Source organism: Dicentrarchus labrax, unplaced genomic scaffold (assembly GCF_905237075.1).
Source record: "Dicentrarchus labrax unplaced genomic scaffold, dlabrax2021, whole genome shotgun sequence".
Classification (NCBI taxonomy): Eukaryota; Metazoa; Chordata; class Actinopteri; family Moronidae; genus Dicentrarchus; species Dicentrarchus labrax.
The window spans coordinates 1,951,620-1,979,439 of NW_026136715.1; the positions used below are offsets into that span (position 1 = coordinate 1,951,620).

Below are 27,820 nucleotides of genomic sequence, written 5' to 3' on the forward strand. Positions count from 1 at the left end.
TCCTCCTCTCCTCTTCTCCAAATCCACATCCAAGGAAACATTCACTACAGGGTAGCAAATAACCATACCTACAACATTAATACAGTTACATAAAGGATATAAGATGGATCACTACATTACAGACTACAGAAACTAAGACTGGGTGCAATTTTTTAATTGGGTTTATTATGTTTAATATTATCTTGAGATACAAAAAGAATCTTCCCAATTATATTCATGATTTTACAGAAGCATACTAACCCTTTGCACATGAAGTCTGTATTTTTCATATGCATATTTTAAAAGTCATCCAATTAAATTCATTATGAGTGGAAACCTTGCACACTGAGTCAGATGTGTTTTATTATTCTATTCATTGCCAAATTCACAATATGAGACCTCTCTTTGTTCCTGACACCTTGGACCCAATTACCTTTTCTATTCCTACTTTCAACTGAGAGTTTCACCTGCTGATATAGGAGCTGTCTGCTCCTGCTGTCGCTCTGTCTCTCACTCCATCAATCTTTTTTTCCTTCCTTGTTTCTCTCCACTGGAGGTTCCTTCGCAGGCTGTCCACACTCTCTGCCTGCATCTTGCATTTGGCATCGTGGCTGCAAGAGGCCGAGCTGTCCCCCGTCTCTAATCAAACCATTATGGATTTGTTTCTTAATGCTTGAGAAGGTGGATGTCGATGTGTTTACTTTCCTAATTTACCCCAAAATTCCACCGGACACAACTTGTGCCTGTGATAGCGTTTCAGAACGTGTGTTTCCTGCCAGACGTTGTTTACTTGTGTATTTTATCCTTAAATAGTAAACACAGTCTGATTCAGCTCAGATTGATTTAACGTAATTCGGTTCGCACCCTTAAAAGTTCGGTACCCAACCCTAGCTGTGTCAAATTGAAGTTCCCTTATGGTGGATCAATAAAGCTACATCTCTTCGAGTAAGGTGATGAGATACAAAATAATAACTGTGGCCACAGCAGCTGCCAGGCTCCATCGGCAGTGTTTCGGACTTCACTCTGTAAGACTTTTTTTATAATGACTCGGTCTACTTGGTCTCGACTAGAGATTCATAGATTCAAAGAATAATGGACACAAACTGGTTGGGGGGGAAAAAAGCGAAATATACATTGCAACGTCAAAAAGAAGAAATAAGGTTTATTTCTTTATTAATCTTATATACAGACATTTACAGCAATCTTTGCTAAAAGTAATTAAAGATCGTTATGGTAATTTCCTGTGGTCTACGACAGTGTAACAGAGATATGTCAATTATTAGAGACTCTGTCCAGTTGCAGTTCCAGTCTGAGAGAGTATATATGACGTACAGTAGATATATATTTGTGAAAGAAGAAGCAGGGTCGTCAGTTTGACACAACAAAGACTGTTCAGCAATCATTTCTCCTGCATTTACTAAACACTAAAAACACAATGTCTCCCACTCTCTACAGTGGCTGTTCCACATGAGATGATACTGTATATTTAAATCCTTCCACCGATACCGCCTTCACCCTGCAGATAAATGATCGACTGACAAACATGAGGAGGCGATCTGAGAGGGAGGACTTTTATTCCTTTTTGTGAGTAGCCTCTCTTTACAGCACTCAAACCCTTTTTGTTTCTCAGTACAGACACTCTGCAGCTCCCCGTCAGAGCTCACACAAACTTAAAATTTTACACTTTTTGGCGTCCAGCATCTAAACTCGAACGGACTTCTGGGTGAAAAGCGTTGGTATTATTGTGGTATCACAACATCACTTCATGATAAACTGTGAAATCCACTTACAGTGTAAGTGCATGGAACAGGTAAGGTTACTTTATCTGTAGCTGTATGTAGTTTTGGAATAAGGACACTAGGAGTACAGCCCGAAATGTTCCTTATTCACCTCAGCCTGCTGTCACATTAAAGGACCAGTGTGTAGGATTTAGTGGCATCTAGCGGCAAAGCATATTATAACTAACTGAACTGCTTACATCTGGAATTTTATACCTGGGAATGAGAACGGCTGTGAAGTGTGTAAGAGGAACTATGGTGGCAGCAAAACTCACAAGTGTGTTTGGTTTGTCTGTTCTGGGCTACTGTAGAAATATGGCGGATCAACATGGCTGCCTCCAAGGAAGGCGACCCCCACAGTGTCTGTAGATAAAAACAACTCATTCTAAAGTAATGAAAACACTACTCTTATTTTCAGGCTATTATACACTAATGAAAACATACCTATGAATCAGGATCGCCCCCTAATGGTCAACTTAATCGTTAGTCTGACACATTACCTCGTTTCTTTAATTCTTATTGGCTAAAAATGTGCGTCAAAATAAATAATTTCATTGGTTACATTTTCGTGTCTTGACCTATCAACACATGGCTGATTTTAATATTCAAATGAGCCATGTGTTGATTGCTAGGTTACCACCAGGCTGTCAATCAAACTCTCAGCCACAGAGAACATAAGGTGAGCTAACGTCAGTTGTTGGACTGAAATTCTGAAAATGCTCATACTCAGATGTAGATAGACAAAGCCCTTTATCCCCAGATAAAACCATCAAGAACAGTTTCTGTATGATGGTTATTAGACCTATGTAATCTGAATTGGAAGGGCACGTTGTCATGAGCTGTATCTTGTATATTTATTATTAGCTATGTGGTATGTGTATGCACCTTTATGTAATCTGCTGGAAAAACATTAACATTTAAAACCGGATCATACCAAACAAATATCTGCTTGTGTGTCCCTGTGTATGCAAAGTGTCCTCCTTTTTGATGTGAAGGAAATGGCCACCCTACTGATAGTCGCAGAAAAGCATAAAATGAAAATTAAGGAGAGGGTCGTTGCAACACAGACCTTTCCTCTTGTAACACAGGAAGTCTCTTACCTGTGCAATGCTGCATATGCTAACTGTACTAGCTGCTGTTAGTAGTCCTATGAACTGCCTGTACCCGGACTGGGAGCTGGAAGGACGGGGAGTTTAATCACTACTAGCGTAGCAGCAGCGGGGAATACTCCCGGGGAGCGCGGCCCGAATGAGCCACAGAACCTGAGCGGGGCGGACCAATAGAGGCCAGCTGATTTCCAGTGGCTCCAACCAGGACTCTGATTCTGGGGATGAAGACACGGCGACACTACTATGAACATTACATTCCATTTCTGACAATACATCCTCCTAAATGTTACACACTGGACCTTTTAAATGTCTTAAGCCGTAGCTGAACGTTAGCTATCTCAGGGGTGCTAGGTAGCTAGCTAACGTTACAGCTCAGCTGAGGAGGAAGGTTTTTTACGTCCTGCACAAACATCTCTTCCATGAGAACACGTATGGTTACTTCTGTGTGTTTATACATAGAAAGAAAATTAGCCCGCTCACCTAGCACCACTGAGATAGCTAATGCTAAGCTACTGTCAGAGGGTTTGTTTGGTAGAAAATGGTTCCTCCATGAACCTGCTCAGTCTGCTGATGTCTGGAATAAGATTTTGCTGTTGAGGTTTTCAGATGTAGTTTTTTGGCGCTTTGAGCACCACGAGCCAAGCACCATCTGGTTCCATTATACTGGAGAGAAGGCAGACATCATTACGGCTGATATCTCCTAAACAATCTAGATAGATAGACTACAGGTCAGAGGGAAAATGTTTTATTTTATTTTGGGGCAAACTGTCCTTTTAAAAGCTGCTGCACATCATAAACCCTCAGTGTTTTCTCTCACCTACAGTTGTGTTTTCAGTCAGCGGTCAAAGAAATCCCCCGAGCAGATGCTGCGAATGTGTGTCCGTAATATGAACACGACATATTTAGTACTTTTTTTGTATTCCAAGCAGGTTGAAGCAGGTTATGTGACCCAGATCTCGGCCCAGACTACATGCAGATGTTGTGAAAATGGTTTTCTGATGAGTATGAATTATTAATTGACCCATATTACTCTGCAGGGGGAGAGAGGGGGAACTGTTTGTTACCACGGGGCGGATTAACAAGGTAATGTGCAGTCAACGCAGGAGTGGTGAGGTGAGGTGAACTTATTCACTCTCTTCTTTTCCTCCGTCCTTCCTCCTCCTCCTCCTCTTCCTCCTCCTCACAGCCTCAGAGTCAGGATCCCAGTCAGACAGGCTAACAGGAGAGACGGTGAAGATACTGAACCAGCACTGACACGAACTTCGTTCTTGTGGTATTTTTTTCCTGCTACGTCTCTCGCACCCTTTTCCTCCATCTTATTTGTAGTTTTCTTTATCTTCTCTTCCTCCTCCTTTATCTCCTTCTCTCCCAGTGTGGTTGCAGGGACTTCTGGAGGATAGGTGCCTGGGAAAGGGGTCGCAGGTGATTCCATGTCCTCAAAGTCCTCTCTTGAGGCGGTGGTGCTGCTGACATAAGGGTCAGTTGTTGCAGAAGGAGGAGCAGCCTCATCCTCCTCTTCTGGCTGCAGGGAGGGCTCAGATGTAGCTGGAGGAGGCACGACCGTCTCCTCCTCTTCTGGCTGCAGGGAGGGCTCAGATGTAGCTGGAGGATGGACAAACGTCTCCTCCTCTTCAGGCTGGAGGGAGGGCTCAAATGTATCTTGAGGAGGAGGACTAACCGTCTCCTCCTCCTCTTCATCATCCTCTAGTTCGTCCTCAGTGTCAGCAACTGGAAAACACACAATTCACTGATTAATATCAAAATAACTTTAACAAATTGTAAGAAATCTGTGTCTCTAAATGTACAGTATACTGTAAAAGTGGGCCATTTATTGAAAGTAATAAAGCAGAAACAACACAACCGTCTACAGCATTTTCTTATTCATAACTTAACTCTGTGTGTCACATGTCAAATGTGCCTAACGAACACCCCGATAATATCGTATAAAGCTACACTGTCTGCCCCACGTGTGAGGAAACGTAAACTAAATTCCACGACTATACTGTGAAGAAACACTTTAATGCTGGTGTTAATATTGACATTAGTATAGTATAGTTTTAAATCCCCCTTTGCATTTTAAGATCACAACATCACAACATTTCTATGAAAAAAAAACTGTTAATGTGCTCATTTTCAAATGTACACTTGTGCTAACTGTTGCCAACCCTCCACCCAGTATCTTTATATTGTGCTGCAGTGGTTCGGACTACATAAGAATAAAGCAAGAACAAATGGAACAGTAATGTGTGATTTAAGCACCGCAGTCTGCTGCTGAATGTGTGTTTGTGTGGCTGAAATACTGTGAAGGCTGAGAGCTGCAGAGCAGAGCCAGAGGAGGGAAGAGAGCGTGTCGTACCACAGAGGTTGTTTTCACATTTCTGGAGGTTCTCAGGACATCTGGAGCACCACTCCCCTTCAACATACGGCCTCTCGTCTTCATAGTTCCCTCTGAGAACACACACAGCTGTTACTGTATTAAATAATATAATTACTGGGAGGTCATGTCTAATTCCTTCTCTCTGTTAAAATCAAATGTAATTCTTATAAATTATTACTTATATATTCAGACACACACTGTGTGAAGTGTTATTACTGTCCACAAGGGGGAGCTGTTGTTCCAACAGCAGCAGTGCTGCTATATCTGTGGCACAGTTAGATACAGTAATGGCAGCAGCTGTATAGTATTAGTAACAATAGTACACGTAGTAATACTAGTAGTAGAAGTAGTAGTGAAATATTTTACTGACTATTTGGATGTAATGTGGGTATTTGTTGTTGTTGTTATTGTCATTTGTTATAATGTTGTTTACTAAGGTTTTAGTAGTATGTTATGTTTGTTTTTTGTTCATGATGACGTAATGTTTACTTATGTGGACCCCAGGAGGAGTAGTAGCTGTTCAATCCAAAATACCATTGAAGTTAAAATACAAGTACCAATAATAGTAGTGCAGCAGTGGTACTATAGTAGTGTTACAGTAGTAATACTATATAGTCCTACTGTAGGACTAGTAGAAGAAACAGTAGTAGTGCTACCAACAGTTCAGTTAGTAGTAATAATAATAATAATAATAATAATAATAATAATAATAATAATAATAATAGGAGTACCAGTAATGTTATGGCAGCAGCTAGTTGTAGTATTAGTATTAGCTACAGCAGTAGAAAGAGTAGTGATACAGTTGGGGCAATAGTGGTAGTAGGACTATAACTAGTTGCAGTACATTTAATTTTGGCATTACTACTAGTGTTGTAAGAGTATTACTGTATTAGTACCGTAGTATTATTGTATTAGTAGTATTACTGTAGTATTATAGTATTAGTAGTAGTACTGACGCTGGGTAGTAGTTGCAGACAAGGAAGGAGACTCTCTCCCAGTCCAGTCCCTCCATGTTGTTACAGAGATGGAAGGCACAGCCGACTCTGTGTGTGTCTGCCCACACCATCTGTAACACACACACACACACACACACACACACACACACACACACACACACACACACACACACACACACACACACACACACACACTTCAGATCCAGTCCAAAGACAGATAGATAGTCCAGTGTATAAATGTGTGTGTGTACGTGTTTGTATCTGACCTGTGTGTAGTGTCCACACATTTTGTCTTCATCACAGCTGTTATTGTTGAAGTCGTAGTCCAGATGTTCTACAGGAATCAGTTACATTACAATACATTACGTTATTCATATGCAGTCATTTATATGAGTGTAAGTAACTGTAGCACAATATGAAAATACTCTATCACACTGAACCTGGTGCAGCTAAATGGAATTCATCCACATTCAGACACAGAACAACTTGATCCCTCACTCTCTTTTTATCTCTGGTTTGGTCTCCTCCACTTTCTCCACCAGACTCTCGCTAACTTTGTGTACCTGCTTATTGCTGAACGCGTAAAGAAAAACGTTTGTCCTGTTCTTTTTCCATGATGGAGGTCCAGCTGCTGTAGATGATAGACTGATGACCCGACTCACCCAGAAACCATTTCTCCAGAGCCTCGCGGAGGTCCAGGGGCCCGGTGCCGGCGAACAGATTCTCTCCGCTTTCCAACAGTTCTGGGTTGTGGTTCCAGATACATTTAGCAGCGTAGCCCTCTGCGATCACCTTCAGGTTTGAGTCCCATTTCTGCAGAGAACCAGTGAAATGAGTTGTGCAACAAAACGGAAAACAGATTTTTTGTGTTATTAACAGTTAACGGCGTCAATTTTTTTATGGCAAGATTAACACCTAACACACTTTGTAGTTTTCACATGCTGTTGCAACAACTAGTAATGTTAGAAAAACTACAACACCACATCGGATCTAGCTAGACCGGAAGCAAAACAACAGGCACGCCGCACACACTTGTTTAAGAGTAGTAGACGTTACGTTTGAGTGGATGGCGAGCGCGAGACGCCAAAATGGATGGATGCCTTGTCTGAAAATGTCAACAGGCTTGTCTGTTTGAGTAACTGGCTCAAAGCAAAGAAGTAGTAGGCTTACCTTTTATTGGTAACCGTTACTGTTCATTCTTTCTGAAATAAGAGGCTGGGTTGAGCCTCTGGTGAATAAAGAGCAGTAGCCTGACTGCTATGTTCAAAGCAAACTTGAGAAAAGTATTAAGCCATGGTTTAACTGCACTATAGGCTGAGTCCTAGTGTACCTTACATGTGCACTTTGTAATTTTATTTTGTATCGCCCTGTTCTGATCCCTTAGAAAGGGCTGTTGAAGGGGCTGTTTGTGGGACAAAGTATTTTTTTTACCCTTTTATTGATGGACAGTGTTACATTGTGTGAGAGATTATTTGCTCCAAGTGAGAATGTTAGTGTGAAATTGAACACTACAGTATACGCCAATGTTGTTTTCAATAAAAACAACATTGCTCAAAGCAAGCCGATCCACTTTTCCATGTTGATAAGAGCATTAAAATGGACAAAAAGAAATCAAGGGACATTTAGAATTGCTAAAAATATGCGATAAATTGCGAGTTAACTATGACATTAATGCGATTAATCGCGATTAAATATTTTAATCGTTTGACAGCCCTAAAACTGATCAATCAAATTCCTTTTTTTCTTAATTTCTAACTTTGAGAAAGACAAAAAGAGGCTTTGGGTTTGTGGCTTGAAGATAGTAGATTCAGTCTCATTCACAGGACTCAAAGCGACTTGAGAATAAGACTCAACAATCAACTCTTTCTCGACTCTAGGAGGAGCCACAGGAACCTGATTATTCCACAGATTTTATGCCTCATGTGCTACTGTCAGGATATAGTGAAAGTTTCAACAATTATGACGAAAACTTTTTTATAAGTTAACAACTGCAGCTTTAAAAAAAAGAAAAGGTGGTTGCTAACAAGTAAGCCTACAGAGATAGTTCGCCTTTACAGCCTCGTTGTCTTTATACTCATGCTCTTGTAAACTATTCTAACTCAAACTTTACAACTTGTAGATTTTAATTACAAGTTGTAAGTTTAGTGGCGATGACGCTGAAGTCATGTGACCATGGTGTAGTTTGTTTATAGTCTAACATAAGCGCTTTATTTAGATCACCAATGAACTAAACAGCAGTATCATATCATAAACCTTTGTTTAACACAGATATTATTGTCCACAATAATCCAACATCCAATAGAACAATCTCAATGGCTTTTTATTGAAGGAACCAGGGTTGGACTACAAAAATACATCTCTACTGGACTGGTTTGGTCACTGTCAATCAAATGTGATCAAACTGTACCTGCACGTAGTCCTGATGAAGCAGATTCAAAGTGTTAAACTTTGTTTAATGTCAGTCCATCCAGCAAGCAACATGCATGTTTATACAAGATTATTTGGTCCAAAAAGCGAGTAAGTGGAGCTAAAGTTGGAATTGTTTTGTCATATTTCTTTACAATTAAAAATGTACCCGCAGCCAAACTCGCTGACTAAGAATTCCTAACTACAAAGTACCAAATCCCAAATTCCAACATATAATTGAATGCAGCATGTTTTCTCATTATGTTTGCTGTCATAAATCATCTCTTTTTGTCTTTTTTTAAACTGTACAAGATTCACAAACATGAGAGGAGAACACGGATCCTTTCATGTGATAAATGTGTTGTTGTAGAGATGTTGTCAAGTCTCAGGAAAATGAGATTTAGCCCTTAACTTAACTTAAAATTATAGAAAACTCTGGAAAACAGATGTGTTATTAACAGTTAACGGCGTCAATTTTTTTATGGCAAGATTAACACCTAACATACTTTGGAAAATGAGATTTTTCAGATGTTGGCACTGTAGATCGACAGATTAACAGTGAACATTCTCTCATTGGGATAACTTCTAGGCTGTGAAATAGTAGTGAAACTAAAATATTTCAAGAATGGGAACCCCCTCAAGGTTGAGAACCACTGGCCAACTACATGAACTCTATTGAAGCTTCAGTTGTTCATGTGGTACTTTATGTTCACAAAGGAACAGTTTATATCCCTGCTGTAGTTTCATTTCCCCCCTTAAACCTGCTTTAAATTATCATGATAACTTCATTGTGCAGCTGTTTTTGATTCATCATTGATTTATGGCTTGTAAATAACTGAAGGTCTCGCCGGCAGAGCGCTACACAAATAGTGTAGGGTTGTTTTATTATAACTATATAACATGTTTTATATCTCTATATTATAAAATCCGATCTTTAGCGCTGACAGCTGATTCAGAGAAAGGATTAGTTTGGATGTTTTCTGAGACATTAAAATGGATCTTTGGCAGCTGCTCGTTATAAAAAACATTGTTTAATATGATATGACATTTAATATATCAAGGAAATGTGCAAAAGACAGGAACAGGGAAAATAAAGAGACATCTTGATGAATAAACAACACATTGTGTTTGACCCGGGCATAAGAAGTCACGCTCACATGGCTGAGCCAGGAAATCATGACCTCAATTAACCAAAGATGCCTCATATGAAGATTTGTTCTTTCTGTCCTGTTTCCTTTCATACAGATAAACCCAGAGGTTATCACTACACTTACAGCCTGCTCTATCAGCCTGTATTTCCTCAATACAACGTCCTCATCGTCCACTTATCCATGACATGACCTCTGATCCAGCCTCACCCATTCGCCAGCCTGCCTGTGTGAGGTATACTTCCTTCCCGTCGTGCCTGAAGGTTTATCCTTACTGTAATTTCCTCTTCAGACACTGAAGAGGTGAAAGGTGAACCAGCGATGGATGAAGTGTTGAGATCTTTCACTCAAGTAAAAGCAGTACAAACTTCCTGCAGAAATTGTGTTCAATATTTGTGTTCATTATACAGTTTATCAGCTGTTCTCTATTGTTATTGTTACTATTGAATATGATATGGAATATTTATAAAATATGTCACTTCCGGTCAATCTTATTTCTCGCTTAAAATATTTTCAGAAACACATTTCGGTTAACCATTTTTGTCATATAAGAGAAAGTTTTCAAACGAGCACTAAAATGTCCAGATTTGGACCTGAATCAGTCAACAACACTCCTCACATAAAGAGGGGTTCAACTGAAGGAGGTTAAGTTTCGCTTTAAAAGAACAAAATGTAAAAGCTCCTGTGGTTCAATAATGATCTCAGTTTACTTACACTTATACTGTTTTTTATCTCTGTTCAAATAACAATTATTGAAGGAAAGAAGATAAGGGAGTGTACGCGGTTCCTCCACATTGTACAGAAAGGGTCTGAGAGGAGAGTCAAGAATGGGAATACAGAAATGAGAGTGGTTAAAAGTGGATTGCTGATGTGGATTACAGTGTTTGTCTTTTGCTGATCCTGTTTGCTGATGTTTATTTATGTCTGACAAGCTGCCGGCTCGCTGCAACAAAAAGCCAGATCATCTCCGACCGCAGGACTCCCGCCTGAGAAAATGCATCAATATCCCAGCAAGCCAGTTAACTCATTCAACACCCCGTTCATTATATTCACACCAAACCATCTCTGCATCACCAGGGTTCAGAACGCAGAAAAAAGTGGTTTGTTGCAGCAAATAACACCAACATAAGAAAATAAAGATGATATAAACATCATTATAATGATTGTTACAGTGATTTATAAGTTATTTAAACTCCAAGTTAAATGAAAAATGTCATTTTAACCCTTTCAGATCCTCAGTTATATTGTTCCCATATTTAAGAATGGATGACAAACTGAAAAAACTAAATTTCTTTGTGTTTTCAACCAATAATAGCTAGCTACCGGAGCTCACTGATTACTGTACAGAAACCTCAGTCCTTTATTCCCTGTCCTCAAACTGTCCTCAAACTGTCCTCCATCAGCATCAGATGCTGCATCCAGTCCCGGTCTGGACTTGCTGTTCACTGGGAGCTCCCAGTCTGACAGTCCGCTAATGGGTCCACTACAGCTGCTGGACTGGGGGGACGTAGCTCACAGCGCTGTTGGCTACTGCAACAGGTTCCTCTCTAACTGCCTGTTTATATATGAAATTATTGTATTACTTCATTAATCCCACAACGTGGAAATTCCCTTGTCACAGCAGCATTTTATGTGAAATAAATACAGAAAAAAAAAAACTATGGTACAGAGGTAAAGCTATGGTATGGTGGTGATTTGAAAAACAGAAACTACAACATTTATCAGGTGTTGTAGAGTCTGACAGCGTCAGGGATGAAAGAACTGTGGAACCTCTACATATACATACATACATACATATTAACTATATATATAAAAACTGTATATTTGTGTCTTCAGGAGGAACCAAACAGGTTTGGAGCTGCAAGCACCACACAGGAAGTCACAGAAAGTACTGAGAGACCAACTAACACATTGTGTTTCACTCAGAGTGCAGGAATGGCTGCTGGAAACCAGAGTTCTGGGAGTGTGATGGGTTCAGTGGTGGTGGAGACGGCAGAATATTTGCAGCATTGTGCTTTTTACAGTAACTATTCTGTTCATGACGAGTGCATGGAGGGGATTGACGTCTTCTGGTTTGAGTCACTGCTGCAAAGATACCAAACCAATGAAGAACAGGACCCTGAGTTTAATATCTGTGCACGTGGTGTGTGTGTGTGTGTGTGTGTGTGTGTGTGTGTGTGTGGGTCTGTCTGTGTGTGTATTTATTTGTCCAGTGATGACACACAACACAAACAATAGTCAGGGGTCTCCTTCACATTCCTCTCTCTCTCCAGGCTCTCTTAACATCTGGTCTGTGTTATGACTTTCAGGTCATACACATGGACATAGTACACACACACACACACACACACACACACACACACACTGCGCCCCCACCCCCCCTCTGTCAGCCATATTGGATGCCATCCAGTCGGTCTGCGAACAGCTGATTTTTGTTTCTCTTTGTCTCAACAGAAAAGTTGTGAATGATCATTTCAAAGATTTGACTGAGGTTACGTTTTTACCAAACTATTGAAATTTAAACTGATTAAATAATCTGGAGCAATTAAATCATTACATTTACTGCACTCATAAAGGTTTCAGTATGTACTAATGTTGACAGCACACTCTTCCAGTTTCGCCCAGAAGAAAGAGAATCTGCTGCCTAATTTGACAGTTTGATCTGAGTTTTATATGGTGCACTGGACAGACGTATTTTACTCTAAATGGGACCATCAGTTACTAAATGAACATCATGATGTATGGAAGAAGACTGAAACTAGAGACTGAGACCAGAAACTCATCAGGAAACTGTTTACTGAGCTCATAAAGTTATAATCAACTCAAATATTGTAAAACAAGTGATTTGGATGGATTTTCTGCTATTTTAGGAACTTTTTGTACAAGCTCGTTAGCTCTAATGCAGGATGAGGCGTATTGTGTATATTTAAAAGTATCCTTACACGCCTTAAAATCTAGAGGGACTTGTGACCCCTGTTAAACTTTGGCAAACTGATTGAGAAACACTGCCATAAGAGACATTCATGAGTGGTTTTGTATTTGTCCCTGCTGTTGACCTGATATTCACAGATGGTTATTAATTAATTAATGAAGTTCTCATTAGCATGAGCTATAAACTCCTGTTTACAGAGCAGCCCTGAAACAAAACAATGTGTTTATCTCCTCTAACAATGGAAGCTATTGTTTGTAACTACCCTCTGTTTACTTTAATACAATTTTATGTAATGACATTATTTTATATGATTTAATATGTTTATTCTAATAATGATTCCGTGTTGACCTCAGGGTACAGTCGGCTCTGATCAAACTGGAAGGAAAACGTTCCTCTGGGTTTGGTTTTGTTGGTTTCTAAGCACCAGTAATGAGCCGCGTACAGTGCAGATGATGAAGGAATACGGTACCGCAGTGCAACGCAGCCTCCTGCTGAGAGGATTTACATTCTTTCTCTGCAGGTCTGGTTTCCTGGTTCAGGTTCAGGCTCCGAGGTTGTGATCACACCAACTGTTTGTTTTATTCTCAACCGCAGCCGGAAGGTTCGAGATGATTACAGCTCATAAGTTCTACCAGTTTGACCTGAACTGGTCAGACTGGTTTCTGGCTTCTATGTAGCACAGACCAGTTGTATTTGAACTGTCTGAACTGGTTGACTGGTCTTGCAGATTCAGCCAGTTTTGTCTGTGGCGTACTGGTCAGACTGGTACAGACAGTTTTGTGTGAACTGGTCAGACTGGTTTCTATCAGTTTTGTCTGCTGGTCTCAGTCCACTTCTCTGAATACCTTATCTGACTGGAAGGTTGTAGCTAAATTCTACAGACATTTTTTGCCAACGAAAACAGAAATCTGTCTGTAATTTCCTCCCAGTTCAGCACTCTGACCTCCTTCTCCAGTTCTGTTCATCTGACTCCTTTTCTCCTGATTGTACAAATGCCCCTATTCTATTTCTTCTTCCTTCATATCCTCGCTTTCTTTCCATCCCTTCTTACCTCCCTGTCTCTCTTTTAATCCTTGTCTCCTCATGCAGCTCTCTCTCTCTCTCTCTCTGTTTCATTCACTCTTTCATTCCTCCCTTCTCTCATTATGTCTCTCTTTCATTCCAGTCCAGCAGAAAAAGCAGAAACAAAAACATGAATATGGAAATGTCCCAGTGGGGCTTCCATACCGACAGAGACAGGCTGAGACCTCTCCTCCACACACACACACACACACACACACACACACACACACACACACACACACACACACACCTCTGGGTGCTCATTCATTCGCTACCTAATTTTCATTTCCCTCTATCTAAACATTGTGTTTTTCGTCTCTCAGCTCTTTCCCAACAGTCTTCCTCCTCTGTTGCTCAACCCTAACTGCTGACTCCCTCCCTGTCTGCGGATTTCTGCTGCGTTCCTCCTCTGACACTCCTGTTATAAACTGGGGGGAAACACCCGTCTGTTCCTGGAACCCAGGCTGCCATTTACTGGTGCCTCTTAATGCAGGACGATCCTGACCTGCCAACCTGTGCGAATAAGCTTTTTGCACCTGCTCAGACTTAATAAAGGAACATTTGTAGTTAAGGCTGGTGGGAATATCATTAGTTTTGCAGGTATTACACATTTATTTAGTATGAAAAGTCAGAGGATCAGAGGATCACTGACGTTATTACAGTTCACCCCAAGGGGAACATGAACCAAGTTTCATGGCAGTCTCTTTGATATTGTGTAGATATTTCACTTGTGTAGATATTTCACTCACAAAAATGTCGACGCCATAGTGGTGCCAGAGGAAACATGAAAGGGGTCGCCAAAGTTATCACGAGTCTTAGTTGACCCACATATTTTTTGTTGCAGAAAATTGGAGCTGCTCCTTGTCACCGGGACCAAAGTATCAGAGTTTTCTCTTTTAACACAGGTCAGTGTCTCTACAGGGAAAATAAATGATTCCTCTTTTTGCTGGGGACCCTCTGGAACCCTCTCAAGATCCCTGGAACCCACTGGACTAGAAAAGGGCTGTATAAAAAGCAGTCCATGCCAATGTCTGACCAATCTGTTAATGATAGAGGTTTTGTAAAGATTCAGGCAATCAAATCACATGGAGCTCATTGGCCTCCTTATGAGCACTGCTACTTGCGACATTGTTGATATACTGGAGGATTAAAAAGTATATTCCACTTCAGGGCTGAAACTTAATACTGAAATAGCCTCCTTGAGAACTTCAAACTTAGCCCAAAGTAAACACAACTAAACAATGAGAAGCCTGAGGAGGATCTTGTGTTCTTAATGTTGAGATCACAGCAGAAAATAGGGCAGCATCACTGATTAGCTTTTCTTCAAGACGTTCTGATCTATTGCTGACCTAACTTTATGTCCTGAGATACATCCCCCACTTAGGGTGGCCATTTCCTTTACATCAAAAAGGAGGACACTTTGCATACACAGGGACACACAAGCAGATATTTGTTTGGTATGATCCGGTTTTAAATTTGAATGTTTTTCCACCAGATTACATAAAGGTGCATACACATACCACATAGCTAATAATAAATATACAAGATACAGCTCATGACAACGTGCCCTTCCAATTCAGATTACATAGGTCTAATAACCATCATACAGAAACTGTTCTTAATGTTTTTATCTGGGGATAAAGGGCTTTGTCTATCTACATATGAGTATGAGCATTTTCAGAATTTCAGTCCAACAACTGACGTTAGCTCAGTTATGTTCTCTGTGGCTGAGAGTTTGATTGACAGCCTGGTGGTAACCTAGCAACTGCGGTGATCAGTGAATCAACACATGGCTCATTTGAATATTAAAATGAGCCATGTGTTGATAGGTCAAGACACGAAAATGTAACCAATGAAATTACTTATTTTGACACACATTTTTAGCCAATAAGAATTAAACTAACGAGGTAATGTGTCAAAAGGCTTTTTAATTATTTTCTCAAAAGGAGGACAAATGAGTGTCCGGTTTAAGGCTGCGCCTGCAGCCGGACAGGGGGTTTAAAAGCTGGACTGATGGCCACCCTACCCCCACTGCATGGGATTGCTGCATACTTTGGTTAGCCTGCATGCTCATATGAATGTAAGTGAAACAGATTAACCTGAGATGTGACCTGAGGGGGGGGAAATGGAAGGAAAGGAAATATGTAAAACAAACTGGATGTTCAGATAAAGAAGAATCCTGTTTTATTATCCTCATCCTCGGCTCAGGCTGCTTACTGATCTCCTGAGCTACAAAAACAGCTTGCTTGACATGTTTCATCTGGCAGGGATGACTAATCAGGTCCAACTAATCAGGGCCTCAGGTGTTCTATACAAGCTTTTTGTTCAAGCTCAAGCTTCAGTGTCAACCCAAATTAACACAACTTCTTCATAATAAGATAACAAAGGCGGTGTCAAACAGCTTTGGAAGCTGTTCTGTTTTTTATAAGATATTTAGGTCCAAACTTCATAAAAACACTCACAGATATAAACTTAAAAAATTAAACCCTCCACAATCCCTTTTCCTGCAATCCAATGCCATAAAAGCATATCAGTCATCATCACATCTCCGGCTGAGGCTTCTCTCTGGTCCACCGACCAAACCAAAACAACCAGCCGGTCTCAACCTCCCTGAAGATTTAATCTGACCTTCAATTCACCTGAAAGTCCAACTGACGGTTACGAAATGTTCTCAAGTTAGAAGCAGCATCATGACGAATGGAAAACTTTTACATAAGTCTTTAATATCCCCGTAAGAGGGGAAGCAGCAGCTGATGGCATCGTTTCATGTATGGTGATGTTCAGTGTTGGTCAGTCGTTCAGTCGGCCCGCATTGATCATAGGGAAACACAGACATGATCCCCAGATGGTGAAACTGATGAGTTTTCATCAAGCGGCACTAATATCTCAAAAACTAATGTCAAGGACGTGTTGAGGGTCTAACCTGAGAAAATAACCATTAACACTACTACCTATATATTAATGTTAATCATTTCCACAACTTCAATGTGGAAGACAACAGCAACAATACCAGGTTCGGATGCTACAGTGTCACATGGCGATACATCGGGGTATCGCTATCTCTGCGTGATAACATGATAAATATCAGGCTAATAATAAACCGTCCCTATATATACATACACACAATGCCAGCATATTAAAAAGTACAGGTGTAACAGGTACTGTAGCATGTTAACATGCTATATTATTAATTAGCATTTAGCTCAAAGCAGAGTTTAGTCAAAGTACCGCTGAGGCTGACAAAGTGCAGTTAAATCTAATGATTATAGTCTGAAAATGTAATTCCAATATTACTTAATATCAGAATGTAAACTCTGTTATTTTATTATTGTTCATTATTATAATGTTCAGCTGTCAGATGAATTGTGGCGCCCCCTGTGGACAAAAGCAGTAGTGTTTGTACTTATTCATTGATTTCAAGGGGAATCTGACCCGCGGGAAAATAACTATACAGTAACAGCCAGCGTTCTCACTGATGGTCTTGTTTGTTACTGTAGCTCATATAGAGGCTTCAGCATTGAACTGTTTCATAACCCGTTAAAAACTCCTTGTTGTAAGTTTAAGGAAAAATGTCATTTTAGATATGACAGCGTAGAGCTGAGCCTGACAAGCTGAGACTCAGATGTCCTAAAGCCCTTCAGAAACACAAGCCGTTTTGTTTCAAATTTTTTCTACAGTATATCCAACATTTGTTTTCTGGTCCATAATTAGGCCCAGAGCTTTACTGGGCCACTGTCTCTACAGACTCGTCTTGTTTCATTTTAACTAGAGGATTAAATTACATATAACCTCCAAAATGTGTGATCAAAAACCAACCAAAAAAAAAAAAAAAAACCTGCTTTCTTGCCAGCAATATCTATACAGAACTGTACATTCAGGACTGTCCAGGAAAGGCAGCTGACTAGTGAAGACAAATGGAAATCAAGACTAAAGGGGTTTCATTAGTAAAGTGTTCTGCAAAAAACAAAAAGGGACACAAAAAACAGATACAAACAAGGATAATTAGAACAAGGCAGAGCAAGTCGAAGACAAATGCCAGCAAACGGCGCCAGAGCGCACATGTGAGTACATTTGTGTTCAGAGAAAAGAGAATAGAACAGAATAAACAGGAACAGAAACACTGAGATTACACAGGATGACTATGAGTAAATCTATTTCTTTGTACTTCCTCTTTTCTTCTTTCCTTCCCTCTTCTCTCCATCCCTTCTTCGTCTACCTCCTCCTTCCTCTTTTTTACCTAAGACAGTTCTGCTTTAGCCCTCAGATGCACCCACACTTTTCGAAAATGCTGAGTTTGCTTTACTTTTAAGTAGGCTGTTGGTGGACGCAAGCAGCAACTTCCAGTTGGAGACAATTATGATAAATTGTGGACAGCGGAGAGACGTCTCCAAGAACATTTTAGAAAAAAGTACATATTACATCTTTGTAGAAACATTTTGATTTCGCTTTCTTGTTTTCAAATTCAGAATTGGCAAAGTTTGATAAAGCAGTCACTTCCAGTTCTTTGTACAATAACTTTAATAAAACATACTATGAATATCAGTTTATTCTGTATATTATGGAATTGGTCGTGGTGGGTGATCGATTTAATACCAAGCAAGGCGAATACCAACACTTTATTACAAAACAACTTATGGACTGTAACGTGACGGAGATAGTTCTCTGAAGAACAAAATGTTTGCAGCAGAGAAAGATGATGACGCAACATCGCTAATGCAACCGAATTCGTTAGTTCTTTCCTTAAAACTTTTACCTGCTGCTACAGGAAAAGTCAGTTCATCACTAAGTTCAGCAGGATTCATCCTCTGAGGAACATTAATGTCTGTACAGAACATAATGTAAATCCCTCCAACAGTTCCTCCTTTCTACATCTGTTTATCTTTCTGTCTGCATGAATCCTATTAACCCTGGTATCGACACTCAAAACAAGACTCACTGGAACTTATTGGAACACAGCTCTCGTGTGCAAAGTTGCCTTTTTGATCTGAAGAAAAGTTGAGTCACCGAAACCACTCAAGTTTATCGTCTGAGGATCATAAACATATATAGAGAGTTTAATTGCAGTGTGGTCAGCAGTTGTCATGATATATGGCTTTAAACCAGCAGTTCCCAACCATTTCTATCAGTGAGTAAACTGACGACCCCGGCCTAAGTGATTATTGTGGCAAGTCTCTATACTACTGTGGGTTCCCTCAGCACACAATCCAACAATACAGGTCCGTTCTACAACACAACTTTACAACATACAACAACTTCATATAGCCCGTTCTCACTTGTCTAACTGCCAGGCCAGGTCCAGCACACTACTGCAATATAAGGAGACAGTGATTACTCAATGAGTAGCAGCTGAGATTATCAACTCAACTGGCTCTGCTCTCACAAGCCTTCCCCACACCTCTGTCTCCTGCAGCTGAGTGTAAACCACACCCACACCCACCTCCACAATTATATATTATTATTATTATTTTGAACAATAATAGTACAGAACTGGAACTGTAGAATCATCTCCAATATTGTAAAACAACTGATTTGGATGAATTTGGAGCCGATTATTTCCTGTGAATATTGAGTTTTCCTGATATTTTAGGAACCTTTTATAAAATTAACTGTCTATAATATGTATTTTTACAATATTTAACTATCATATATACTTAACAGGCTCCAATACAGGATGAGGCTGTTTATCAGAGAGTGAAGGCTCTGTGGGTATATTTTGTGTATATTATGTATGTATATATTTGATCTTCAAAGATAAATGAAAAAAAAACTAAAAATAACATTTTCATTTAGTTTTCTTCACAGAAATGAACTAATTGCTGAGATACAGGCATATTGTGTATATTTTAAGTATCATGACAGCCATCAGCTGATATCATCCTTTGACTTCAGATATGATTGTTCTGTGAATCTTTTCAACCTTGATGATTTTTGTTATGTTTATTAAATTTAATGTATCTCTATGTGACAGTGGAATGTAGAGAAGGACAGGAAAGATGAGGAAGATGACGAAAAACACATGCAGCAAAGGTCCCCGACCAGATTCGTACCCAGGATGTTCACCAGAGACAAATACTTGCTCACAGAGCCAACACTGACTTCTTTTACGAGTTATTGTAACGGGCATTTTCATGTTCAGCCTTAAATACATCTTCTTCTGGTCACCCAGAAGCATATGTCTCTCTTCCCACAGTTTGATCCCTCCAGATAGTTTCAGTGTGACTTTATCAAATCATCCCTGCACAATAAAGCTTAATGATTGATTTGTGGTGCTCCAAATGCTACAGAATTAGATTAGTGAGACTCACCAGCAGCATCTGTCTCTGAGCACAATGACAGGTCTGTGACGTCCTGAGGTCTGAGGATTGCTCAGGATGAACCTCACTGTCAACACATTCATTGAAAACTTCTGCTGTTCCCTCCAACTGAATGAAATTGAATCATTGCTGCGGAAACGGTCTTATGGCTGTCCATGTTTTTGGGTATTTTGGGACTCTCCATTCTCATTAACTCATCATTTCAGACTGGTTGTAATCATTTGTGTCAGACTGCTGATTCTGGGTCTGTGAAGTAAAGCCAACGTGAAGGTGTCTTTAACCTGCATTTGTTCTTTTTTGGGGGGTCTTTTTCCTTTTATTAGACAGGGCAACTGAAGATAGACAGAAAACAGGGTAAAGAGAGAAGGAACGACACGCAGGATTCAACCTCATGGCTGCTGCAGCAAGGACTCAGCCTTTCTACACAGGGCGCCAGCTCTACCAGGTGAGCTATCTGGGCGCCCCACCTGCAGTCTTATGGAGAAATGAGCCGACTTCCCACTTATGAGCTCAGTAAACAGTTTCCTGATGAGTCTCTTGTCTCAGTCTCTAGTTTCAGTCTTCTTCCACACACACTGTTCATTTAGTAACTGATGGTCCCATTTAGAGTAAAATAGACCTTAAAGCAGGGTATGCTTTAGGGCGGGGCTACCTTGTGATTGACAGCTCATTCTCAGTGAGTCTGTCCAGCTCGACGCACTTAAGCAAACTCAAACTCAGATCAAACTGTCAAATTAGGCAGTGCTGATCAGATATAGGTCCAGATTCTGTTGTTGACTATTTCTCTCCTCAAATCTGTTCACAAACATATTTTAATGTTTATCTGGAATACCAGATCCTGTGTGAGCAGGCAAGCCGCCATTGTTTCCTGCTACAGACCAACCAATGGGTGACGTGATTATGGGTTCGCACTAGGGCTGACCCGAACACTTCAAAGCTTCGACTGTTGCCATGGAAATCAATGTTCCTGTTCCAGGGTGCTGCGATTGTGCATGTTGGCTCACTGTTAAAGCTCTGCTACACTAAATGGACCTTCATCAGAATCATTGCTAACACCTGTGGTTACCCAGTATTTCTTGTTGAAATAGCTGCAGCTGGGGCTGTAAGGTAATGTTTGATAAAAGCTGCATCATATTAAATATGAACTTTCAGCTGTAGTGGTCATAGAATGTCAAACTTTTGTTTTATGTTGATAATTATGATCTTTTTTTGATTATTTAATACCCAAAAACATGATATGAACACTTTATATATACATATATATATATATTGCATATTTAATAATAAATGCAAACAGGCAATTTGTATACATTCTTACATCACCGTTTTATATAAGATAAAGAGATCAGCTGACAGTATAGGACAGCACTTGCTTACAAACAGTCATAAAAGCTGCAGTTTCAAACGAACTGACTACATTAATTTGGCCACAGCCCATCAGTATCAGTTCAAATCAAATATTTAATATAACGAAAAATAGGTTGTATGGTTGCAGGTCTGGAAAAAATAGGTTCGATGCCAAAATGATGCAGTTCCACTTTGCATCTGGTAAACCTGTTTCAAGTTTCACAAAAGACACACTTAGATCTGAGTGAGGGGCTAAAATACAAAAAAATCCAGGACAACATCAATTATTTCCAGGATATTTGGTAATTTTGATAAATTTCCAGGTGTTTCCATGAGTGGAAAACTAGTCTTGGGGGACCCTGCTCTCTCAGCACATTTGCAGACACCTTTGACCTTTGCCTTTTTTTTGCAAAAAAGGTTGGAATCAAACCAATGGCCGCTGCAGTAAGGGCTTCGGGGTCCCAGCTCTACCAGGTGAGCCACCACGATTTTATTTTAATTGTATATGAAAGTGTAGTTTAAACTGAAACAAGAAAAAAAACGTAATAATCGTACAGGACAGAAAGAGACAAATGGAGGAGCACAGTATGTCAGTGACATTTCTGAGTCATTGGGGTTGGAGGATATAGTCAATCACAGCAGCTTCCTTTGACCAGCTAATCAACTGCAGGGACAATCTGGGGAGCGTTAGTGGCTTTTTATGAAGAATTATTTCACAAAAACCACAACTGGAAGATTAAATTAATGCTAAAAATGTGCACAGAAAATCAAATTCCTTTTCAGATTCTCCTGATCCTGATCCTGATCAGCTGATCCTGCCTGCATTTCTTTCAGCAGCCGTCAGCGGACGATATCTGACAATATTAGCTGATTAGATCAATATCACTCTGTATCGATTGATGTCTATTTGGGATGATAGTGCATGAATTAAGCGGTAATGAAGTGTAAGCTGATACATGCTGGTTGCAGGTGTCTTACCAGAGGCATCATAGCTGAGGCGCTGGGGGAAACCTGTCCTCTGTAGTAGTTATGAAGCTCCACCAGCAGCTCCTCCTGCTCCTCGCTCAGAAAGCTCCAGGCTCCAGGAACCACCAGGGCCCCCAGCAGGAGCCATGCCCAAAGAGGAGCTCCCGTCGGCGGGCAGAGACACCGGCGCCCGGACCCCCTCCTCTGCTTGGAGCTCCACGAGGCTCGATCCTGGGTAGTCCTTCGGGTCGAGGCCCCCCTCTGGGTGGAGACCCCCTGGAGCTCTGAGAGGCTCCGCTGGTGCATGATGGGAAAGTTCTGAGGGATGTATCCTCAAGTGGTCGGTCCAGAGTCCAACAAAGTGTGTGTGTTAAAGTGTGTGTGTTGGATTGATCTGTGTGTGTGTGTGCGTGTGTGTGTGTACAATAGGTTGCTTGTCTTTGTTTGTGTGTGTGTGTCTCTCTGTGTGTGTTTAAGAGTCAGTAAAAGAGTGTGTGTGTGTTCTCTCCTCAGTGCCTCTCACTCTCAGCTCTGCCGATCTCCTTCTTTCTGACCCGGCTTTAAGAGAGAGAGGATCCTCCCCTACACACGCCACACACACACACACACACACACACACACACACACACACACACACACACTCATTCCACAGTTCACATTTCACACACTGCACCGACTGGTACGCACAACAAACACACCCCCCCCTCAGTCCTCTTACTCTCCATACGCTCCATGTCGATCCCCTCCTCCTCTCTCTCTCTCTCTCTCTTTTCTTTTTCTACGTCTCTCTAGCTTTTACTCCTTCTTTCTTTCCCTCCTTCACCTCTAGTTCGTGTTATTGGCACAACATTCAAAAGATTCTAAAGATTATATAGTTAAAACAATTCTTGCATACCTGTATGTGCACTGATTACTTGTCTCTTCTCTTCTTAGAGCCTGGAGTTCTTTTATCATGTTATATCATGTTTGTCTGTTGAGGACTGACTTGTCTTTTACTGTAAACCAGGTGTGAACCAATCGTGGGTGAAAGTGACGGAGTGTAAAGTGAGTGATTTGAAGAAAGTCCATTTTAAATTGCTTGCTTGCTAATGTTGTTGTTCAAGGGGAATCCGACCCGGTGGCAGATATAACCTATAAAAAATATCAAAACTTCTCTCTGATGGTCCTGTTGTTTATGTCGCTCATATAGAGGCATCAGACTGTTTTATAACCAGGTGTAGCACTTGAAATGCACTTTCTGTTTCTTGCTGAGCTGCAGATAAAGGATAGTAACACATAAACTGTCAACATTCTCACATTAACTTCAGCTCAACGTCAGAAGTCTTTTGTTCTCTATCTCTTATAGTGCAGTCATGTGGACACAGTCAGTACAGTATGTACAGAGCGAGTGTGAACCTATCCTTCACTGGCTCTACATGTACGATTATGAAACATTCTACTTATTATTTTTATGTATGAATCACTTTTTATCGTAATTGTTTTTTGGACTTTTCTCTCCCTTTTATTTACACACTTTTGTCACATTTAAACAAAAAGAGCAAAAAGAAAATGTGTGACATAAACATAAACATGTTTCTCTTTCTGTCTTCTCTCTCTCTCTCCCTCTCTCTCTCTATCTCTCTCTCTTGCTATCTCTGTTTCTCTACCCCTCCCTCTCTATTTCTCTCCCTATCAATGAAAAGGTTGTTGAAATGTGGGGAAGTCTGGTATGGACTCACACACTCACACAGAGTCATACTGAGTCACTGAGCAGCTGATCCTGATACAGTTTCTGACTCACGTACATTTACGTCTTCTCTGTTCTGGTATGAAGAGCCTCGATGCTCTAAATCACTGCAAATGTTTCTGATGCTTTATGTTTGCTCCAACTTTTTCTGGTTCTGACCATTATTCCTTGATACTATTCTCTGATAACTTAAGATCCAGACGTCCGATGACTAAAATCCTTCATCCGGTTCAAATCTAGAGTTAAAAAGCACCAAGATCTAAACAGTGGATGGTAACAATGTGGCTTCAGACTAGATAAACAGTCAATGTATGACAGCTTCTGGCAGACAACCACAACGCTGACGCAGGCACAAAGGGGATATGACGCCGTCGACAGGCGACCGGTGAAACGCAGCGTTACCTGAATAAAGTGACAGATTTCTCTGAGTTTGAACATTGTTGGAAACAGTTGGGATAATGTAAGAAAACAACTCAACTACATATATAACATTGTTCTAAAGTTTATACACTGTTTGATGAGGAAATGTTACCGATTACAGTTTTAACGTTGTCTGCGTTCACCGTCTCCATCAGTGCCCGTCCATAAAGACCATGAGATGTGCTGAAAGCTCTGACAAACAACTATTTCCAGAGAGATTATCAGAGATGCTTTTCTTTGTTTTCAGTGGCTTGAAAAAAAAAGCTCTTGTATTGTTGTTGTTGCCTGGCAACCCATAAAGAACAGCGCCCCAGAAGAAGAAATCCTGAAGTCTGAAATCTGTGATCAGTGAAGAGAAAGAACCACATCATGGGCAGGGAGGAGTCACAGCTGTCACATCTGTAAGTTCACAACAAACAGAAAATGTGTCCAGGGGACAATAAACTGTGACACATCTGAGGGAGGCGATCAAACTCCATCAAACACATTTTATTTCAGAGTTAAACTTTGGTGAATTTAGACCTGTGAATTTGTGCCATTGGTCGTCCCGCGGACCGTCTTTACGGAGCTGACCTTTGAGGAAACGGAGAGTCAGAAACTCCAACACGGAGGATGTGCTTATCAGCTGTTATTATCATTGTTATGCATATGATGGTGTGTTTTTTAAACTATGACCATTTTTCCTAAAACTAGATTTTAAAAAAAAAGACTGTAACCCCTGTATACAATTTGTTTTGTATTGAAAAATCCGTCCAGTTAGATTTTCAAAATAAAGCTTGCTAAGAAACATTTCACATTTTATTTAAGCAGTAAAATAACTTCTTGGTTAGGTTGGGGTTAAAATAAGTATGTAGTGCAAGTATGAAACCTACGAACTTATAAGTAACGCAAAAGTTAAAAAGCAGTCAGTGTTCTGGTTTCACACGCGAAGTAAACAGCAGTCTCCTAAACTCCTGTGTTTGTTTGAGTCATCCATCCACCCCACCTCCTCCATATGAAAACTTTCTCACTCTTTACACAAAGTCACCTGATTTCAATGGCACATCAACCGTTACCTCAGACAGACGCGTCCAGTAACGACACTAGAGGAGCGCCTACAGCGTCACAGTGAAGTGCACTGCCACCGAGCGAGCTGTCACATATGACGAGTTGGGAATGAGAACAGGCTGGTGTGTATTCTCCTCTTTCGGAGGACAAACTGCGTCAGTAAAGAGGACGGGTTTGCAGATAGTTATGAGTATCTGGTCAAAGACGAATCTGTCTTATGAAATAACTGTGTGAACTTAGTGTCCCATTAGCCACTGAGCTAATTAGCTCACTGTAAAATCCTCTCATGTATCCGCACTCAGGCCGCAGCAGAAATAAGAGCGTTGGAACGGCCTTCGTGGTGGTTCCAGGTCACGCGATCAGTTAAGGGAACTGAAATGTATCCTGTAACAGTAGATGTGCATCAGCAGCTGTGTGTTAATGTATATGTATACGTTGATGTCACTGTACATGGACAGTAGCTGTGAGCTGGAATATGAATATCAGAAGAAAATCAATCAGTCATCAATCAAAATCAATAATGCATTACACCATAAACTCACAATCATTTAGAGACTAAACCCTGAAGTACATAGGGGTCTACACGTCCGTCTGTGTGTGTGTGTGTGTGTGTGTGTGTGTGTGTGTGTGTGTGTGTGTGTGTGTGCAGATGCAATTAGAGCCTCGTGGTGTGAACGCTTGCTAAAGCTGTGTTTTCATTCTCTTAGCCAAGTACATCACATCATAACACACACCCAGCTGTACCCACAGGCTCACATTTCACTGTACAACACATTCCTCAGTGTGTGTGTGTGTGTGTGTGTGTGTGTGTGTGTGTGTGTGTGTGTGTGTGTGTGTGTGCGTGCGTGCGTGCTGAAGGAAGCGGAGGGGTGAATGTATGAAACTGAATCCTGCGGGTCACCGTTTGCACTGTAACACCGGCCTCATGCTGACAATCTGCAGGGAGACACGGCACATGTGTGTCCTGACCTCACTGTCACACACACACACACACACACACGCACACACACAGTGACGATTGGAAACACTTTGCATTAACGATGTAACACTATTTAAATCTGGGATTAATTACATTGAACAGGATGTTTGACTGTGAGGCGTCCATGTTTGCTTGAGTTTCAGTCATGTCTTTGTGTAGTTAAACATAAAGTTGGATAAATCAGAGATTATCTTGCTCTGCTTATGATGTTGACATGAATGCTGTTAAGTTGAACACTCTTAATGATGTAAAATCCAATGTTACATCAGAATCACTTTATTGGCCAGGTATATGCACACATACAAGGAATTTGACCCCGGTTTTACGTCTTCTCAATGTACAAACAGACTAACAGCATAAATAAACAGGACTTAACTACTAGACATAAATGACTATGTACAGTTATACATATTTATTTATTTAAAAACTAACATATGTAGACAGTAGACAATACTGCAATGGAACATAATCAAACCATCCAACTTTTTTAATGTCCATTTTCAATTTGTCCTTTAAAAACCAAGCAGCAACCTGGATGTAAACGCGCCACCTCTGTGCCCATTTCTGGATTAGCCAGGAGGCCAAGATGACGACAGCCAGAGCTGACCACACTGAGCTTCACAACGGCTCTTCAGAAACCTGTGGGGGATGTCAGAGACTACAGTCTATGGTGGAAACACTAATTCTAACAAAAGTCTAAATACCACAAAAAAGTGTTTTCTGTTGTCTGAGGTCTAAAAGTTGGTGTTCCAATAAAAAGCAAATGGAAACAGACTCAGTGAATAAAGGACGCTGCGCATCAAATGTGATTTAAGCGTCACTTTCAGGGAAGAGCTGAAAACGTCTTGTGTCTTCTTCTGCAGTGGTTTAATGGCACTGACTGGAGAATTAGCTCTACCTGAACACAACAGCAGTGGATGAACGTGCATTCATTTGCATTTTCTTTTGCTGATTTTCTGGAAAATTTGCAAAATATTTGCACCAAGTTCGGATGGAACCGACTGAGACAAAACTAACAAAAATCTTATCACTAAAATGTGACTAGAACTAATATATATTTAACTGTCATATTCAACAATGTAATTCTCTTTCATTTGGTTCCTTGCACTTTCACATTTTAAATATACTGATTCTTAAAAACAGTTTTGGGTCTCTGTAAATGATGCTATAAGGAGTTCAGTCTAGACCTGCTCTATTTGAAAAATGTCCTGAGATAACTTCTGTTATGAATTGGTGCTATACAAATAAAACTAAACTTTAATTAAAAAAACTGC

At 40.4% G+C, this 27,820-nt stretch overlaps 1 protein-coding gene across 1 annotated transcript; it reads right to left on the bottom strand.

Annotated features, from left to right (window-relative positions):
- Positions 1-1,121: 1,121 nt before the first annotated feature.
- Positions 1,122-22,953, bottom strand: LOC127378070 (peptidase inhibitor 16). The gene is made up of 6 exons (XM_051426610.1): positions 22,387-22,953; positions 6,862-7,012; positions 6,466-6,533; positions 6,200-6,309; positions 5,223-5,314; positions 1,122-4,594 (listed from the first exon to the last, which is right to left on the bottom strand). Exons 1-6 carry the CDS (start codon positions 22,678-22,680, stop codon positions 4,047-4,049), a joined length of 1,263 nt encoding a protein of 420 aa, XP_051282570.1. The 5' UTR covers positions 22,681-22,953; the 3' UTR covers positions 1,122-4,046.
- Positions 22,954-27,820: the final 4,867 nt, after the last annotated feature.